We start from the raw sequence: 20,780 nt of genomic DNA, 5'->3' as shown, positions 1-20,780 counted from the left end.
AGAAAAAATCAAGCACTTAAAAATCATTAATTTTCCTTTAAGTCAGTCAGTGGTACTAACAGAGCCAGGCCGACAGCTACCAGTGCCCAAGGCCAGCTCCAACCCCCGCCCACTCTCATCCACCTATTCAAAGTCACCATTGCCAATCCCCCTTTTCCCTTGCAACCAGCCAACAGACCCAATCCCCATTCAAACCCCCTGCAACCAGCCATCAGTCCCAATCCCCCTTCACCCCAGGCTAGACCCAATCCTACCTACCTACCTACCACAGCTCCCATCAGTCCCCCTATGCCAAGTGTTCTATGGGGAAAGGGTGGCTACAAAGTTGTTTGAACTTTGCCTTTTCATCACCCAAATAGCACTTCCATCAAGTTGTGCCCTAGGTACCTGTCTACCCTCAGTTCTGGCCCTGGATATTGATATTTCTAAATTAACAGCAGCACTGGATTTGTGGCAAAAAATTACTCCGAAAAAGCTTATGCAGATAATGGTTCCCATTAGTCCTTAATGACCCTGGTTCCTGGGGAAAAATGTTCCCAAAAAACATCTCCCCACTGGTACAGTCATAAAAAGTCCCTGTGTAGTGTGTTCTGCAGGGGAGACAAGTTCCATTTCTGAAATAGATTTTCAACCTTCTCTGCCCAGGTACAATATGAGGATGATATGTGATCATATGAGGACTGGAACAGAAATTGATAGCAGTTCGCCCTCTTTGGGAAAAAGGCACAAAGCAATTTTTAAGTTAACAGGAATAAACTACTTGACCTTGAGTGGGAGGGGTTTTAATGATTTGTGGTCTATACAATTATTTTGGATCAGTATCCACTTCTCCCTGTGTTGAGTTATGACAGGAGGGACACTTTGCTTTGATCAGTTGTCATTTCTACTTGGTCTTCACTTCGGATCACTACCTATAGGCCAAGTCTAAGTAAAACTTATATTTCTGAAGATTCTTAATATTTTATCTTCTTGTTCTGTAACGTGATAAGCTGGAGAGTCAATGTTGGGCTAAAGTTTTGTAATTGCCAATAATCATTCTCTTTAGGCTGATTCTCTTCTGTTCATCCAAACCACTTCTGGCTGCACGTTCCATACCAACATGTGGTTTTTTTTTCCATATTTATACACATATATATATATATATATATATATATATCTATATATATATATCTATATATATATATATATATATATATATATATATATATATATATATATATATATATATATATATATATATATATAGACACACACACGCAGGCTCATATGCGATGTTCACTAGAGTTAATCTAGGTGCCAGCTACTAGTTTAAAACTGCACAACTGCATCTTTTGATGCAATATAAATGACAAACACATTATTTCTGCCCTCAGCATTAATCTGTATTTTATGTTTTAACCATGAGCACCTTTTTGTTTAACCATTTGTTAATAACCAAAAGAACACACAGAACAGACAGCAAAGTGTTATATTTACAATCCTTGTTTTTCTAGGGCACTGGGAAACCTACTGATGATGAAGAAGAAACAGAAGTCGCTGCTTTTTGTAACCAGCTAAGAAAGAAACTACTGTTCCAAAAAAACAAATAAGACTTTTGCCACATGCAGAATTTACGCATTGGAACTTATGTACACACACCCATATACACATTCACTATTCCTTGGCTTGGGAACATCATATACGTGAATCTAAAATATATACAAATATATACAATTGAAAATAAATTATTAAATAGGTCTCCACCGTCACATCTAGAAATCTATGGTGCAGTACTTGGAACAACTCCATTACATCTAGGGGCACATTTACTTATTTAATTAACCCTCGATATTCGACTGTCTAGGTTAAATCCTTTGACTTCGAATATCGAAGTCGAAGGATTTACCGCAATTTGTTCGAACGATCGAAGGAAAAATCATCCTGTTCTCCCTTCATTCCTAACCTGGTCAAGGTTAACTCATCCTTTAACCCTTCACTATCCATTCACCTCTTCTATAGAACTAAAATGGCTCCTGATAATAATAGACTAGGGGTGCAATGGACTTGTATTGCTCAAACAGAATATTTCATTACAGTTTTTCTTGTTATGACTTGCTCGGTTTCAGTGTTTGTGTATGGAGGGGGTTATGTAAAAATATATAGGATGGTCGTGCCTGCAGATGTCTTTAAACCTACCATTTCTCTAGTGATGCTTTATTAGGGTAAATAAAACGAAGTTGTGAACTGCTGCTCTAAAGAACCACTCTCTCCCTGCATCTTCTTCCTTAGCTGTTAGGGTTAGAGATGTTTACATTTGTCTAGCATTGGTACAGTTTAATCCACCACCTTGTTTCACCAATTGGTAAGAGGACTATTTAAAGATCTTCTACCCTGTGCTCCTTTCCAAAGCAAATATCAGTTTTGTTGGTGTTATTCAGACTTGTGCTTTTTGCATTTGCCCAACAACTGGTTTATGATTAGCAATTCCTGTAATATCTAAAGCTTTGTTGGCTTTCTGGTACAGTCAAACCTCAATTTCACATCCCCTAATTTTACGTTTTCCCACATATTACACTATTTTCCTGTGGTCCCACCAATATATTATGCATAATACATTTACATGATTGTACATTTTTTCCTGATTTTACACCATTTTTTTCTGGTCCCCTGAAAACATAAAATGGGGATTCTGTTGTATCTCCCACTTGGCCGCTTTACTATGAGAAACAGCAATAACATTCCTACAGACGTTTAGTTCAAATATTGACTCCCTTAGTGGACTAAGCACTTGTAACTAATGCTCCATCTAAACTTAATGCCATTGCTCCCATCTAGCTTTAGGCAACTCAACGCAAGATCTTGGTGGTGCACTACAGAATACCAAAAAACTCGGCCCTGTCTGGGACATTAATTCACAAGGGACACCTGTAACCAAGGCAGAAAGGAAGATCATACACCCCAGTTGTTATGCTATACACAAGGAGGCTGCCTGTTACATTCCTACACTGTGGGGTTCAGTTACATAGTGGGCACGTTGTGAAAATCATTTTCCTTCTAACATTTCTGTTTGGGTTTCTTTTTATGTTGATCCTCCATCCAAGTTTCTGCTCCTTTTTTTATTCCACTATTTCACTTTAGGTCCTCTAGTCATCACCTTCTTTCTTTTTTTCCTACTGGTGCTCTATTAATTTTATTCTGATTTCCCATTTGTGATGTAGATAGAGGGTACTAAATGGACTGCCTAGAGTTATATAAATGACTAATGCATAGAAATGCTGCCACTACTTAACTAATTTTGGATCCCAAAAATGAACACGTTGTGCAAATTCATAGTTACATAGTAGATAAGGTTGAAAAAAGACACAAAGGGGTACACACATATATATATATATATATATATATATATATATATATATATATATATATATATATATATATATATATATATATATATATATATATATATATATATATATATATAATTTTCAAAAGGTACTTGCACTCTGTCCATGCTGCTTTATGGATGCTTGGTCAAATAAATCATATATATTCATTCAGGATGGACCAGCACACCATTTTCATCAATCAATACATTTTATTGCATAATCACTGTGCATCCTAAGTTTCAACCCACATTGGGGCCTTTATCATCCTTGATAAAGGCCCCAATGTGGGTCGAAACATTGGATGGTGTGCTGGTCCATCCTGAATGAAGGAATATGAATAAATAAATATATATATATATATATATATATATATATATATATATATATATATATATATACACACACACACACACATATTTATGATATCGTAAAGGCAGGGGCGCTCCACCAATGAGGCGAGTTGAGACACTCGCCTCAGGCGGCAGCGCCCCCCTGGTTGCCAGGGGCGGCAAAAATGCCGCTCCTGGTAACTAAGAGCCGAATTTCCGGTTTTCAAACTGGAAATTCGGCTCTTCTAGCGCAGAGAGCGCTATCGCGCTCTCTGCACGTATCGTCGCGGACCGCCCCTGCCCTCTCTGGCGCTATAAAGGTTAGTGCCGGGAGGAGGGAAGGGGGCGGCGAAAGAAGGCCGCCTCAGGCGGCATTATACCAAGAATCGCCCCTGCGTAAAGGCAAAACCATAGCAACAGTAAAATTCCTGATGCTTTATAAGTTGGTAGAGGACTTTCCACAGACAAACACTATGTGATACTGTATGTAATGTTCATCAGACTTATGCTGCGGTGCCTCTACAGGGGCTTGATATGCCACATCTTTTATGAGCCATTTGTAATAGGTAACAGGGACTTCAGAGAGGGAGTATGTTACTGTATGTGTGTGTAATGTATACAAAAAATATCTAAAATTCTTTCCTCCATTCTCCTTCAAGCTTCAGATGCAGAAGGGGACTCTGTGTTCAAACCTTGGATTTTGTTTGTTATTGTGAGAACAAGGTGGCTTGTACGTTGGGTGCACTGGATGATTTTGCTGCAGGGGCATGTATGTGTCTGGGAACAAGGGGACAGAGAGTTTTGGCCTTGGTGTAAGGATGATGGAGGACAACATGAAGTCCCACATACACACACATGTTTTGTACAGTTCACTCAGTTTCTAAACCTTAAATGTAAATACAAGTGAGTTGTGGCCACATGTTACCAGCAAAAGGCAGCCATCCATCTGGTTATCTGGGAATGAATGTAATGAATCAGATCTACTCAAACCTGACTATCAAGAGACGGACACAAATTTATATTTAAGAAAAGGCTTTTTTATTGATAATTCTGCAAAACCTTATATGTTGATCCAGAGGAAGGCAAAGAAAAACCCTCAGCAAAACAGGGGCCAATTAGTCTTGCTGAGGGAAAAGAAATTCCTTCCTGACCCCAAAATAGGCGATCGGATAACTCCCTGGATCAAACTCTATAATATATATATATATATACATCTATAATATAACATTTAAATATCAATATTTAAATTAAAATCTCTGTAATAATAAATAGTAATGTTAGTATTTAAATAGAAAGTCTATAATATACAGTATATATCAAGATAACTTCTATACTAAAATATATATATACATTATAATGACAAATTCAACATATTATGCTGCCAACCACCCAGGACTATCCTTGAACTCTACTCTTTTCCAATCTCCGTGCCCTCTCTCTTGTCCTGCCACAATCTCCATGTATTTTCCCCTCACTGCCTGCTGTACTACTGATCTCTCTCCTTCCCCATCCCTTATCTGTGTGTACAATTCTACATTCCCATATCAATTTTCCTGCCCACTTTTTACCTCCAATCACTGTGTACCACTCCATTTTCCAACCCTAATCTCCATATCCTCTCACTGCTCCTTCCGTGCTATCTATGTGTTCCTCTCTTTTCCAACTTCCTGTACTGACGTCTGTGTGTTCACCCTGCTCCTCACCCAGTCTCTGTGTTATGTGTTCATTATATATATCATTAATATATATCAACTTAATAAATTTAAAGATAAGATAAATACAAGAAATATCTATAACATACATCTAAATATCAATACTGTACTAAAATACTACAGGTATGGGACCTGTTAGGGAAGGAGAGGGGAAGGGTTCAGGGGTATGGAACCTGTTATGCAGAATGTTCAGGACCTGGGGTAGATGAGGGGTCATCCTGTTATTTGGATCTCCATACCTTATGTCTTCTTAAAATCATTTAAACATTAAATAAACTCAATAGGATTGTTTTGCCTCCAATTGGTATTCATTACATCTTAATTGGGATCAAGTACAAGCTACTGTTTTAATATTATAGAGAAAGAGGAAATCATTTTTAAAAAAATAGCATTATTTGATTAAAAATTAAATCTATGGGAGCTGGTTTTCTTGAAATTTTGAACTTTCTGGATAACAGGTTTCCTGATAATCGATCCTATACCTTTACTATAGCAAACTATACAATATACTTTTAAATCTAAAACACAAACATATAGAAAAGCATTTAGATTAAATTCTATACAAATATATTAAAATATGAGCATATAAATATAAACTAACATATAGTTAAGCATTTCATTTTAAAACTCTATATAAATATATTTAAATATAAATGCGGGTATGGGACCTGCTATCCACAATGCTCAGAACCTGGGGTATTCCGGATAAGGGGTCTTTTTCTGTAATTTGGATGCCCATACCTTAAAAAATATTTTAAACTTTAAACCCAATAGAATTGTTTTACCTTCAATAATGATTAATTAGATCTTAGTTGTGATCAAGTACAATGTACTGTTTCATTACTACAAGGGAAAAAAAATATATTTTTAAAAATGTGAATTATTTGATTAAAATGGAGTCTGTGGGAGATGGCTGTCCCATAACTCTGAGCTTTCTGGATAACGGGTTTCCAGATTATGGATCCCATACATGTTCTAAAATATATTAAGCTATAATAAGTTAGCTAAACTCTATAATACAATACTGATGTTACACTGAATAAAAGGATGAGGGTGGAACTTATGGGTTGTCTTTCTTCCACATTCTCTTCATCCTCATCTTGAATGGCAACTCCTAGAATTAAAAGAGACATAACATTAGTTCTCCATCATTTTCTTTAAAGCCAAAATTTCAGAATGTTCAGTACATAATCAGCTAGAGAAGCTGATTCTAGACAAACTGTCCTGTTGGTTAATCATAAGTTACTCACTTACTGTTTTCAGTTCTAAGACACCTGTACTGGTTTATTGTGCCACTGCCACAGCACATTGCATGAATACACATTTCTTTGCCAATGCGTACATATTATGCAAGTAGAATACATTACTGAGTTTTAATGTATGTATATTTTGCACTTAGAAAAATCAATTCTCGGTCATACTACTTAGTTTAAAGGGCCCTTCTACCCAAAGGGGCTCTGGTTATCAGTCTACCACCAACCTGCACCTGCTGGTAAGAGGGCTGTGTCAACTAAGTAGAATGGGGCCAAAATTAAAAAAAGCCTAAGCATGCTCTTGATCCACCCCAACCCCACCCATTATACCCCAAACACACAGCAAACCACCCAAACTCAACCCCCTTCCCTGAAAGTTCTGCCCTCTTTATACCCCTAAAATAGACTTTCAAGTTTCTAAAGGCCCCCTAACTGTGGCACCTCCTGCCCCCTAGATGCCCTGCCCATAGGAAGAACATAATTGTAATTTACCTTGTCTGGGACGGACTTTCTCTGGAGTTGGGGGCTTGGGTGCGCATTGAGAGCAGATGGCTGGGCTGATATTGGGGATATTGAAGTAGAAATAGTCCCTCTTTCTTGCGTGAAACCTGATGACCAAACCATGGTTGTGGTGCCTTTCACGCTTCCATGCCCAGTGTGTTGGGTTATCTTCCATTGCCTAAAGGAAAAATAAACATAGTTGTTACATTTTTATTAAAAGTCACATTTCACATTTCACTCTAACTATGATAAAATTATTACACAGCATTCTGAACCCATACCAATACTATACTATAACTTAGTCTTACATATTGCATTATTGCTTTGACTACAGGCCAGTGTTCAGCAACTGTGCACATTCCTAGTGCCATTTTATTGGTTCTTTTCCAATATGACCCAGTCTGTAAGTTGTTATTATCATCAAGTTATCTATATGCAGTGTACAATCTCATCTTCACTATTTTTGTCAAATATTTATGAACAGTGCGGTGACATCCATAAATGATATAAAAGGTCTGGAAATGTATATTGTGATTTACAAAGTAATACTCACCTCCTCACAGGATGATCTGCTCACCCAGGCTTTGAAGCCCATCCTCGCCCACAACTCCAGTTTATTGCTCCTCAGCTCCTGCCATTTTACCGGATACTTATCCCCGAGACCCCAGGGGTAAATCAGGTCATGGAAGTCTGTTTCTTCTTCCATTTCGTTGGCCAGAAACCTAAAGGTGAAATACATCAATGTCACATAACAGTCCAAAGCACATTTTAATTTAAAGGAATCATATTCATTCTGTGTGGTAACAAAATATAGAAAATAAAAGGGAACTGACTTTCTATATCCAATTCCCCCCCTGAGTCTGTCAAGTTTTAGTGGCCTGGGTCTTTACTTTAGCCCTACTACTGACATGGTGTGATTAGTTAAGGTCTGTGGGGTATATTTATCAAAGAGTGAAGTTAATAGTGAAGTTCCGCCACTAGAGTGAAATTCCGCCACTCTCCATTCATTTCTATGGGATTTTTATAGGCGTATTTATCAAAGGGTGAACTTTCACTTTCACCCATTGATAAATACGCCTTTCAAAATCCCATAGAAATGAATTGAGAGCTGCGGAATTTCACTCTAGTGGCGGAACTTCACTCTTTGATAAATTTACCCCTGTGTCTGGCTCTAGAGAGTGAGTGCAAGAAAAAAATTAGTAGTGCTGATCAAAAGGTTACATGTGCTATAACAAAATATAATAAAAATATTTATCATATTAACTGTTTGAGCAGCACTACCAGATGCTCCCACAACTCCAAAAAATCCCATACAATTAAAGCGAGTCTATCACCTTCTCAATACAGCTTTGTATCTCCCCTAAACATGTTTTTAAAATACCGCTTCCCTGGTGTATATCATTTATAGGCTAAAGGAAAGATACTTACAGGGCTGCAAAGAAGTTCATAGGGGTGTACTCTTCTTCTTCGAGCTTGGCGCGCTGGAAATAAACCTTCACCATAGCCAGAAGGTACTAAAGAGACAGAAATATATTATATTCAGGCCATTTAACATCTCCCACCTTAGCTCAACATATGTAAGGCAGGTGTATTTCATGTATAATTCCCTCCATTCTGCCCTATCACCAAACCTATTTTAAAAGATGCATGCCATGATCACGCTTCTGTGTTCAGTGAATAAATATTTTACTAACAATAAAGTGCAGGGAAAGGTGAAAAAAAATATTGACTATAAGTAGCCAAGAATAATGCTGCTCTTGTTTTCTTACTACTGTTGTACTTCTAACTGATTTAGTCTTATTTTGTACATGTTATTGTTATTATTATTATTTCTATTATTATTATTATTATTACATAAAATAAACCTTTTATGTATTTAAAGCTCTACAATCGCTTGAAGTCCCTCTGTTGTTTTGACCCACCCAGCAAATTTAATGCATCTTTACAGACATCAACATCATAAATCCCGAGTAGGTTTTCATCTTCCTTATACTCCAAATGTACCATAACCTCTAGATTGCAAGCTCTTGGGCATAGGGCACTCTGATCCGATTATTTTATTCTGTAACACTTATTTGTAAAATGATTGCAAGTGCTGAGTAACTTGCTGATGCTACATAAATGATGATAGTAGGTGGTGCATAGAGGGACTTCCAATCCCAGAACCCATCACTTCACAGTGGAACAAAGTGAAGGACAGGTCCCTGTGGTCACAGACAGATTATCATTGTTTCCTTTCAATCTGTGGAATCAGATATATCTGCATGTAAACATATATATATTTATTTATATAATAATTTTTTATATAAATTCAGTTTATGCACCATTTCTACATATGTCCAACTGACTGAGATAATTAACTTAAACTAAAGTAAATACATGGTCCTCACTTATCTTGCAGTCCATCCCCATGGTAATGTATTCTACAATAGTTACCTTATCAGTAAGTTTCCTGCAGGAGTCTATTCCCAGGCCATGTCCAATCTGCGGATGTTCTACAAAAAATAAATAAAAATGGTGAGCACAAAATGGAAAAAACATATTTCACCAGAAATCAGACTGCTAAAGAATATAAGCTGCATTAACGCTATGCTCTTTTTTTATTTTATTATGCAACAGCTACATTGTCGTCCTCCAGTATCAACCACAATATTAATGGCACTCACTGTTATGGCTGGAAAAGCAGCAAAGATGACACTGATATAACATAAAAACTCAGAAAAAAGCTGAGGCTTTTTAGTGGTCTACTTTATATTGAACCACAAGCCTTACATTGAAGGAGAGCAAGAAAGCGTTGCTTTAAATATTTGTTACCACACAGGTGCACCACTGTAGTTACCACTAGCAACCAGTAAAAGGCCTCATTTACAATGTTCTGGTGCAGCTCTAGGTGCAGGAACTGGCACAATGCCCCTGTAGAATCTCAAAATATAAAGAAATAGTGCAGTGCCTTTTGTGCCCACGTGGTTGTACCAACCACACACACACTATTGTGCCTACTTACTATGCACTTAGTTGCAGTGAGTGACAATACTAGGGCAATAGAGCCCAGTACTTTTAATTTTGTGCCACCTAAATCACATACAAATGGGGGGCATGCGAGTTCCCATATACAGTAGTTGCTAATGTAATTCGATCAGTTTAAAAACAGCCACAAATATATACGTATATACAGTATATCAGAGCCAGCGTAATTAAAAGAAGGGTAATAATAAAATAAATTGCACCATTTTTGCCACTTGCACCTTGTGCACTCTTTGCAAATGAGACCCCATAGAGTGGTCACATACCTCCCAACATTTTGGAAATCAAAAGAGGGACAAAGAGTTGTGACCAGGCCCATTTTTGTGGCCACACCCCCTAATTACCATGTTCATTTTACAAATTGTAAATAAGTAGCACACACATACAGACAGATACACACACACAGTTACACACATGCATACAGTGACACACACACACAGTGACACACATACAAATGACCAACTCCCCTGTTCCATAAGGCGCAGTTCGTACTTGATTAATGTTATAATTTATGACCCACAACCATTCCTATGTTATATTCCCTGAGCAAGCCCACTTTATGCCATTGTTTGCTGAAACTGCAGTTCTTGAATTCCTTCTCATTAACTTGGGTACAGAACCAGCCAGGGAGGAGTCGCCTGTGTCTTTATTTCTATATATCCATATAACACAGGTGCAGCAGGGGCAGAGGAGCTAACAGTTTAATTTGCCGCAGGAGAAGGAGGAGGAATCCAACAGCCGGCTGAAGTTAGGACCCCGAGGTGCATAGAAGCTGGTGACGCGATCACGTGTTGCCGGAGGTTTCCAGGAAGTGATGTCACAGGCATCCTTAGAGCACCAAGATGGCGCAAGGGGAGCGGGACATTGAGTCCACTATCCGGGACAGCGGGACAAAAGCGGGACTGTCCCGCCTAAAACGGGACGGTTGGGAGGTATGTGGTCAGAACTGTTTCCTGACTGGTTGGTATAAATCAGTTCATTGGGGAGATTTAGCAGCTATGTTAGCAAATAAAGCAACTCTCGCATAAATTCTAATATTTTGTGTGGATATATTGATTGTGCTTCTGCCTCCATGTTAAAGTGAAAGTGCAGAAGAATATCTTACCCAGCAGTTGGTAAAAGTCGGTGCTGGCGGCTGCATCTGGTTCAGATCTGAAAAGAGGGTAAAAAATAAAGAGGTGAATGTTACAAATGAACTTTATGGAAAGTAGTCCAAAAGTCCTCGCATACCCTGGTCTTCACAGGAAACGATCCCCTGGTGTACAGCAATGGAGGAATCGGCTACCTCTCTTCCCAATGGCTACAAATTCACTGGCACACAGGTAATGCTGGCAGGATAAACCTTGCTTTAATTTATTGCAGCATGCAATGAAACGTTGCATGCTGCTATAAATTTAAGCAAGTTTTATCCTGCCAGCATTACCTGTGTGCCAGTGAATTTTGTAGACAAATCAACTTTATGCAATGAAATAATGTAATTTTCCATAAGTGCTAATAATGTTGCAGGTGTATGAAAGTCTTTAAAAGATGAACTAGATAAAAATCATATTAACATTATTTGTTTCCACTTTAGCTTTAAATGCCCCAATGCTTGAGTTTGAGGTAAAATGGTAATGCACATCTTTCTAGGGTAACAGTTCAGAAGAGTTGCACTTGATGGGCTTATAAGACTTATAATGTAATATAGCAATATAAAGGGTTGTGTCCTTGTGTCCCCTGACAATACAGCTGCTTTACACTTCTATCTCTGCAAAATGTGCAAGTACTTTTCATCTACTACCTGCCAGAATCTTCAGGGCCCTCACTGGCCTCTTCGATGCATTGCTTCTTCGCCGGCACGTCCAGGGTGGGTGACAGGGCCTCGGTGTTCATCCTTTTCCTGTCTTCCCTACAATGGAAATATTCCATGGTTAAATCATTTTTTTGCATTTCTATCCCTAGGTGTTTTGGCCAATATGCATTATGAAGCTAGTTAGAAAAAATTACACACTAAGGGGGTTATTATTAATCTACGAATGTCAAAAACCCCGAAAAATCTGTGTTTTTTTACTATAAAATAAAAAAAAATTTGAATTTATTATACCCCAAGGATGGACAAAGTCTGAATCTGAAAATCCAGCATCTCAGACCTGCCGAGGTTGCATATAAGTAAATCGGAATAGTCCCAAAGATATCTTGATCTGCGCTGGGTTTCGCCCAATAATACGAAGATTTTTTGGTTTTCGGGCAAAAATAAAAAAATTTTAGTTTTTGGGTGGAAAATCTGAAAAATTTGTACGGAATCCGCACAGAAAGTTTTTGAAAAAGTGTATTGATAAATAAGGGGAAAAACCTGTGCAAAGTATTTTTTAGAAAACATTGAGATAAATTCTGACTTTGATAAATGGGCCTTGCCATAAAGATTTTGGCTACTTGGTCTATTGTGTTTATTACTTGCCCAGAAATACCAGTGACTTTATCCAATTCTCATTGGTGTAAAAGAGAGAAGCATTAGCCCTTATGAAATCCCTGTGTCCATGTGTCCCCTCACCTCCACTAGCATTTTAACAAAATATAAGAATATTTCCATCTACTACCTGGCAGTAGATTCAGGGCTCTCTGTAGCCTCCGTGATGCATCTTTTCTTCACCGGCACTTCGAGGTCAGGTGACAAAGCCTCGGTGTATGTCCTTTTCTTCTCTTGCCTAAAATGAAAATATTCCATGTTTAATTTTATTTTTGTATTTTAATCCCAGGCATTTTGATTAATAGTCATTATGAAGGTAATTAGAAAGAGTGGCAGTTACATAAGAGAGAATGGAGCAGAGAGGAAGATTTTGGCAATTACATTCAATGTATTTATTGCTACCAAAATACTAGTTGTTTTATAAGATTCAAGAGAACAAATTTAGAACTTTAGAAATTCCTTTCTGTGCCATTGCCCTAATGGACAGTTTGGTTCATTCCTGGACATAGATTTACTGGTCTGACATACAAGGGTTAATGTACTAAAAGTCACCAAAGTTTGGTTGGTATGAATTAAATCTGATTCAATCTTTGTGACATATATTACCCCCACTTTTTACTTCAAAAACAATTCAGGCACCCAAAATGTTTATAGTTTTACTAAGGGATGTTTTACTAAAACCTGCAAAAGTTTGTTCCAGTTACACATAGCAGTTACTGGTCACATCTGATGGTTTGTGTGGATTAATAGACTGGATTTAAATGTATAATATTACCCCCCCCCCCAATACTATGGGACTTTCTATTCCTGAAATGCTTATGTCAATTATGCAGAATTAATTGTGTTAAATAAGAAATGAGACATAAGAATGTGACCGTTTCTATGGACACAACAGTATTTACAACCCTCTATACAGCATTTGCTAGAATACAGGCCAGTTTGGCACATACTGAATCATTTCTACTCAATTTCTCTTACAAATTTGGAATTCTCTTACTTACCTGCTAGACATTGTCCAATCAGTAGCAAATCTGTAAGGACTGAAAACCTAGAAGAGAAAAACCTGCAAGAAAAACTGTTGGATGTGCAGGGGAGTGAGTGAATGTTGTGTTAATGTGTAGGGATGATGCTGTGTGGGCTAATAAGTGTCAGAAAGTACAGGAATGTGTTTAGGGGTAAGGTATATGTGAATTTATGAGGTATAGGGATAATTTGCTGTAAATCGCTTTGAAAAATCAATGAAAATAATCCTATCGCTCCTCAGCACTGCTGCTCCTCTAACAGCCAAGACCGTTATGAAGACAGTTATGACTGTTATGAAGCTTCAGCTGCTTGAGCCAATCAGATTGCGTATAGGTGGCATGTGCCCACCTTTGCTGTGCCAGCTTCATGTACTGGTCACCTGTTTAAAAGCAAGCATCTCATTGGCTGGTCTGCACCTGGGCATAGACTCATTGATACTGTGTTCACCAATAGCCATACACAGTCATGCCTGGCAGGGTAGAAGTTGGAGGAGGGAGGGCAGCAGGTATAGTTGGGCACAATGGCACATTAAGGCAAGATGGGCAAAGTAACAGCAGGTATAATAGGTAGGTAAGAAGAAGACAGTAGGGAAAGGTGGGACAGTAAGACTTTATATGAGTGTTATCCAACTAGTGACCCTGTAGTTTTTCTTACAGTACAACTCCCAGCACCCAGCCACATCTACAAAGCAATAGGCGAGTTGAAGAACCACGGGCCCGAATCTGCTTAGCCACACACAATTCATGTACACTCTGAATTATATAACCACCCTGTTAGCTATAGAATTGTAGCTCTATTCCTTCCAATGGTGAGATTGGCACAGGACTCTGGAATCAAAGGGAGCTCCATTGGTACAAAGAATCCCAACTTTTTGGAAAAAGTTCTAAAGTGGGAAGGGATTGTGCTTTTGTTTAACACCGAGGTCCCAAATAACAATGTGACAAATGGCATTCTGGTAGTTCTTTTACTACTTTATTTGATTTGAATGGTTAGTGGTAGGTCTGGAGATGGGGAAATCCGATCGTTATACGATTCGAACAATCAGATCTTTGCATCTATGGCCAGCTTTAAACTTATCTTTTCTGGGGGGTGGACACTGGTAACTTGGGAACCCACCAAATACCAGTCTGACTCTGATATATTCGGTTAGGAGAAGGGAGGTGTTATACCACTTTCCATAAAGTCTCATGTTCTAGCTCAGTCTCCCCCCATTGCTTGGCACCTCCGTTCCGGTTTGCATATATCTTTATTTTAACCGAGCTGGAACTGGAAATTTTAAAGGCTTACAATTTTGTACAGTATCTTTAAACTGATGAGCTTTGCTGTAACTGTCCCAACAGGCCTTGGATATTCACTATGAGCCAATATATTTGTTTCCATAACCTTCCATTAATCATCTGAGGGTGACAACCTTCTATCTGCAAATGTAACTCTCTAAGTCCATGAAATAAGTGTAGCTTTCAAGCATCTTATACCATGTAATATCATGCAAAGAATGCATGGATCAACACATGACAATTCATTTTACATGCGTCTTGTGTTGTATCTGCATAAAAAGCATGCGGAAGCATTAGGAGCAGGATAGTCAATATCCAAAGATTAGAACTGTAAATAACTTTCAAAAAACATTTCTTCAAGCTTATTAATTTGGCAGCCAAGTAACAGGTATGTGGGAAATGACTGCTAACTTATAAACCTTGTTGGAGTTATTTTCTGTTAGTACACTTAAGGAAGATACACTAACATTCTCCAATTTTGTTTAAATCTGTTGCATGACTGACCATGTTTCTTACCTTTCTTATTTTGAGCTTTGGTATGTAGGACCATCAGTAGACTTGGAACCCAATGTTACAAAGTTAGCAGGGCCAATTACCAGTGGCCCCAAAATATTACGAAGTTAGCAGTGCCCATTACCCATGGCCCCAAAATATTACACAGTATCCTCGATCCCCTGAGTAATGGGCCAACCAACAATAATGTGGGGCTGCCAGTTATGCAAAAACACCCCCATGATCCACCAAATGCAAACATTTTGTGTGACTCTCAAATTGCATCTTTCCATCTCTGGTGCCCACCTCTGCCACAAGACCCAAACTACAGTACCCTCTGTACCCCCCACCTAATAGCAGCCCTGTCTATGTTTTTTGCCATTGGCATTTAAACTTTTCCTCACTCTTTTTGTTTCAGATATCCAACCAGCTGGCCAATGGGTCAATCATTGATTTGGCTACACTTGTGGGCTGCTTGGTCAGATATCTATGGCTTATTTTGTCTATTCAATCACAACAAAATTTATTGATTGCAGAGAATTTATATAAAACAGTGAAAAAATTAAACGGATACACTTATAGAATGATGGTTACAATATATATTTTGCTCAGCTGCTCAACGAGCCATTGAATGTAACATTGAAGTGCATCATTAAAGGACTCCAGTTTTTAAAAAAAATATTTGCATTAAAACTATGTAGGCATAACAAGTATTAAAATGACAACAAAATGCAAATACAAAATAGGCATGCACTACATAAGATCACTGTCTAAACCACAAATTTATGGAGAGCTTTTTGTCCCTGGGAAAAATTTTTAAATAAAACTGGTTGGAACGGAAATGTTTTCCCCGATATTTACAGCATTTAACAAAATTGCTTTAACCATGAAGATTGTTACACATATATATTTTAAGTTACCAATAGAGATACAGTGAAAGAGGTTTAAATGGATTTTTCCACAATGTCGGCTTTTATATTAAAGGTCTTCCTGCAATTTTGGGACCAGATCATCAGCAATTTACATAGGATTGCTTATTGCAGTCATACAAATGTCAATTTATTCATAAGTGACTATAAAAACAGCACCAACATACCATATATATGTATATACACACACACACACATAGATTTATATTTCCTATATTGTGCTATGTACAATGAAAGTGCTTTATATAACCGAATATGACACTTGAATCACATGATTAACAAATACAATGGATCTGCAACAACAACAACAAAAAAATGGAAAAAAGCAGAAGAGTCCATCTGTGTGTGGTTCAAACAAAAAAGAAATGTTTGCTATTAATTTACAATCAAATAGTACACAACCCTGCCGGCAGCAGGAACTAAATCTCCAGATAAGGAGACATAACTAACAAAATGGGGAGGCTGTTGGGTCGAAGGTTTTAAAGACATCTTTCAGTGGTTTGTCATCCTGTTTTCCATTGACATCAGTTTCTTGGATTTGTGTTGTCTGAGCTGCAGGATTAACCTGCCGCGGATCATTATACTGTGGTCGCATGAGTCCTGCCAAAGCTTGAACTGGAAGGCTATGGACTGCAGGAGCTGCACTAGGTTGTAGCTCAGGTGCATCATCCACTGACTGAGGTTTGTCCGATTTTTCATTTGGAGGATCAACAGGGTTTTCCTCAACCTCCTCCAATGTGTTTTGCTGGGCAAGTTCTTCAGTTGAGGATGCTGGCTGCATGGAACTGTCCAGATTTTCCGTCTCAATTTTACACAATATGCTCATATTATCGAGATGCTTTTGAGACTCTTCTTCTGGTTCTTTAATAGTGGGCTTGGAGTCTGAAATGGCAACCGTTTCCTTGTTTCTTGGATCATACAAATGTATGCTTTTCAGAATGGAACTTGGTGTCCCCAGCCTAATGTTGGGTGAGGAAAGCTTGGGAGCATAAGGTGGAAGACTACTTTGATCAGATTTACATAAACTGGATGTTGTTGAAAATGCTGGTCTTGCTGATGCTGCACAAGGATCTGCCTTTGAAGAATTATTATCTTTAACATTTGCAGGTTGAAAATCATGGCTGGCTGCTCTGTGAAACCTGGACTGAGTATTCTTTTGTAGCCGAGGATCACCAAGCTTATTAATAGTCACATTTAAAACCCTTTGATCTGTTGAGCTGCTTCTTGCCAATAAAACTGCCTGCTTAGCTTTTGTTTCTAGCCTTGGATCCAACCTTGGATCATGACAAGATTCGTTAAACTCGTTTGGCAAACTCTTTGATTTATTAAGTCTTTGATCAGCTATAAGTGGGGGTAACGGTAGATTGATTGATGAAACATGATCTGGTTTAGGGGGTGGAACAGGAAGTAAATCCTCAGGTGCCCAAACAATTAGTTTAGCAAAATTTGGTTTTGTCAATAAAATGTCCATTTTAATGTGACTGAACTGCCGAAGCTTACACCTCGGATCTCTTAGATTTACACCTGGCAGCATTTCTAAGGGTATTATAGCTGCTTTCTCCCTTAATTCCTTTTCAGCATCATCCTCATCATCGTCTATTCCTTTATGACTGCCCTTGCTTCCAGAGTGTCCTTGGACATTGTCAGTTTTTGCATTACTGTTGGTCAAAGTGTCACCAGATTTTCTGGGGTCACGTATAACTCTACGATCAGCAGAGACAGAGTCCCCCTGATTCCCAGAATTTTGTGCCTGAGTACATTTTACCCTGGGGTCTGAAGCTTGAATTCTTACTGCTTTGTCTTTTGCCAGTCTGGGATCACAATTGTTCGTCAGTGGCTGCTGTTCATTTGAATTCATCCTTGCAATATTTGCTTTATTCCTTAATGTTTTTAAAAGTGAGGTCACACCACTTCCATCCTCTTCCTCACTGCTTGTGTACCAGTTTGAAATGTCATCTGAAATAAAATAAGAGTAGGCAATGAATTCAAAGATTTTTGGCTTGGATGATTTTTTGGACAAACATAATTTCAAAGGCTATTGTGATACTGAACTCTATATTTAGTATAGATACGAGTATATATAATTTATGTGAAAGTATGGAGGGGTGTGTGTATGGATGCTGGGTTTTCATTTGGAGAGATTGAACTTGATGGACTTTGTCTTTTTTTCAACCCAATTTAACTATGTAACCATTTACAATTCACCTTAATCTGAAAAACATGGTAAATTATTTATAAGTATATACCTTTATTACCTAATGCCTTTCTATAATTTATTACAGTTAGTCTGTCACACAAAATAGAGGTTTCCCTCTTCACAACATACATACACACACACACACACGCTTGGGACCATGGGGGTTTCTGGATATCAGTTCTTTCGACTAAAAAATCTTTTCAACATGAATTAAACCCAATCGAATTATTTTGCTTCCAATAAGGATCAATTATATTTTAGTTAAATTAAGTACAAGGTACTGTTTTATTATTACAGAGTATTTAAAATTTAGAGCTTTATTAATAGAGCTTGTAATAAAGCTTGTAATTTAGAGTTTCCTGGATAACAGATTTCTGGATAATAGATGGTAAATTTTATCTGAAAACTTTAAGAGGCAAAGTATACAGATACAGTGAATTTCCAAATCACATAAATAAGGAGATTTAGGGCCAGATTTATCAAGGGTCGAATTTCTAAGTACAAAAAACTTCGAAATTCGACCATCAAATTAATAAACGTTGAATTTCAAAGTTTTTTCAACAAATCTGGCAATCCTGCGGTCGAATAAAAATCGTTTGATCGAACGATTAAATCGTTCGAATCGAACGATTTTTAGCGATCGATCAAAGGATTTCTATTTGACCCCAAAAAACGAAGAAAATTGCTCTGGAAGGTCCCCGTAGGCTAACATTGCAGTTCAGTAGCTTTAATTTGGCGAAGTATGAAGGCGAAGTTTTTTTTAAAAAAAGACAGTACTTCGATTATCGAATGGTCGAATAGTTTACTTTGAATCGTTCGAAACGAAGTCGAATGGTTGAATATAGCCTATTTCATCTTAAAAATGAAGTGTCTTAAATCTGCTGACTGACCCCGAGAGAATTTCATCACGGCTGAACCAGGAAGTAATTGAAAAGACGCCGACACTGTGGGACAACAGGCAACTAATGCATCTGTGAGCAGGATCGCAAGGAGAGGGAGTACAACATATGCGGATTCGTAAGGAGAGCGGCGACACCGCGTGTAAGAGAAGTTTCCAGCTATATCACACTGCGGGTCTACCCTAATTTGCAAGCGTAATTCTAGGATGTCCTGTAAGTACCAACTAAGCAGGGCTCTGACACCGGCTTTTACGATATCCCACATTGGTGTGCCTTATGTCTCTCTTGTATATTTAAGATAAGAAACAATCGCTGGATACAGGGATTGTGAACATACGGACAGATTCTTTTCGGTTCCGGAACTCTGCACAATACAGGGACTATCAAGACATTTGGGGGACACAAAAGTTGGTGTAAAATTTGTAAACGGAAGCGCATACAAAACAAAACATTTTAAGATTATTTTAGGGGTGGAATCCCTCTGTATTTTGCGCATCCAGTGTGTTATTTCTGTGAAGACATATACTGTTTTATATAGCCTATTTGATGGTCGAAGTACCCAAAAATTTACGAAAAGCGAACTTTTTGAAATTCAAACCATTCACTCGAGCTTAGTAAATCTGCTCCTTAGTGTACTCACCGTTAAATCTCTTTCTCTTCAGTCGCTTGGGGGACACAGGGACAGTGGCTATAGCGGTTACCATTAGGAGGCAGGACACAAAAATAATAGAACTGGCTCCTCTCTCACTGGCTATACCCCCAGCAGGCGGAGCCCAGATCAGTTTGTACCAAAAGAATCAGAGAAAACGTATAACCGAAGAATAACATAAGAACCATAACCTTAATTTCAGTTGCTAACCATGTCTAAATAGGCAGAGATATTCCATATCCAGGGAGGGAAGCCCTGTGTCCCCCAAGTGACTGAAGAAAAAGAGATTTAATGGTGAGTACACTAAATGTCCTTTTCTCCATTGGCTGCTTGAGGGAAACAGGGACAATCCAAAACTGTCCCCTAATTTAGGGTGAGAAGGATAGGTCTACGTGGGAGTAATCACTGCAGCCTGGAGCACATTCCTACTCAAAATGGTAAAATCTTGCAAAGGAGTGGATAGATGTCCACGTAGCTGCTTTACACAGCTGTTCCGCTGAGGCTTGGTTTCGGAATGCACAGGAAGTGCTCATCACCCTGGTTAAGTGTGAGCTTAATTAATTGATTCTGGCTTGCTTAATCCATCGTGAGGTAGCAGATTTGGATGCCACCGTGCCCTGTTGGGGCCCATACGTACAGTTAGGCCCATAAATCTTTGGACAGAGACAACTATTTTCTAATTTT

At 38.3% G+C, this 20,780-nt stretch overlaps 2 protein-coding genes across 2 annotated transcripts in view; both read right to left on the bottom strand.

Moving 5' to 3' along the window:
- Positions 1-6,191: 6,191 nt before the first annotated feature.
- Positions 6,192-13,790, bottom strand: LOC121393637 (speedy protein 1-A-like). Its single transcript, XM_041562661.1, has 9 exons — positions 13,632-13,790; positions 12,761-12,868; positions 11,965-12,072; positions 11,290-11,336; positions 9,597-9,655; positions 8,589-8,674; positions 7,714-7,882; positions 7,152-7,338; positions 6,192-6,520 (listed from the first exon to the last, which is right to left on the bottom strand). Exons 1-9 carry the CDS (start codon positions 13,640-13,642, stop codon positions 6,411-6,413), a joined length of 885 nt encoding a protein of 294 aa, XP_041418595.1. The 5' UTR covers positions 13,643-13,790; the 3' UTR covers positions 6,192-6,410.
- Positions 13,791-16,648: 2,858 nt separating this feature from the next.
- Positions 16,649-20,780, bottom strand: part of LOC108716109 (zinc finger CCCH domain-containing protein 6) — a 29,512-nt gene continuing 25,380 nt past the window's right edge. The window contains exon 13 of the mRNA XM_041563725.1: positions 16,649-18,307. Within this exon, the coding sequence (XP_041419659.1) occupies positions 16,797-18,307 (1,511 nt within the window). The 3' untranslated portion in view covers positions 16,649-16,796. The remainder of the gene's footprint in view (positions 18,308-20,780) is intronic.

The sequence above is a fragment of the Xenopus laevis genome, chromosome 5L (assembly GCF_017654675.1).
Source record: "Xenopus laevis strain J_2021 chromosome 5L, Xenopus_laevis_v10.1, whole genome shotgun sequence".
Taxonomy (NCBI): domain Eukaryota; kingdom Metazoa; phylum Chordata; class Amphibia; order Anura; family Pipidae; genus Xenopus; species Xenopus laevis.
The sequence above is the reverse complement of the archived record's forward strand: the minus strand, read 5'-3'. Positions and strand labels throughout refer to the sequence as shown.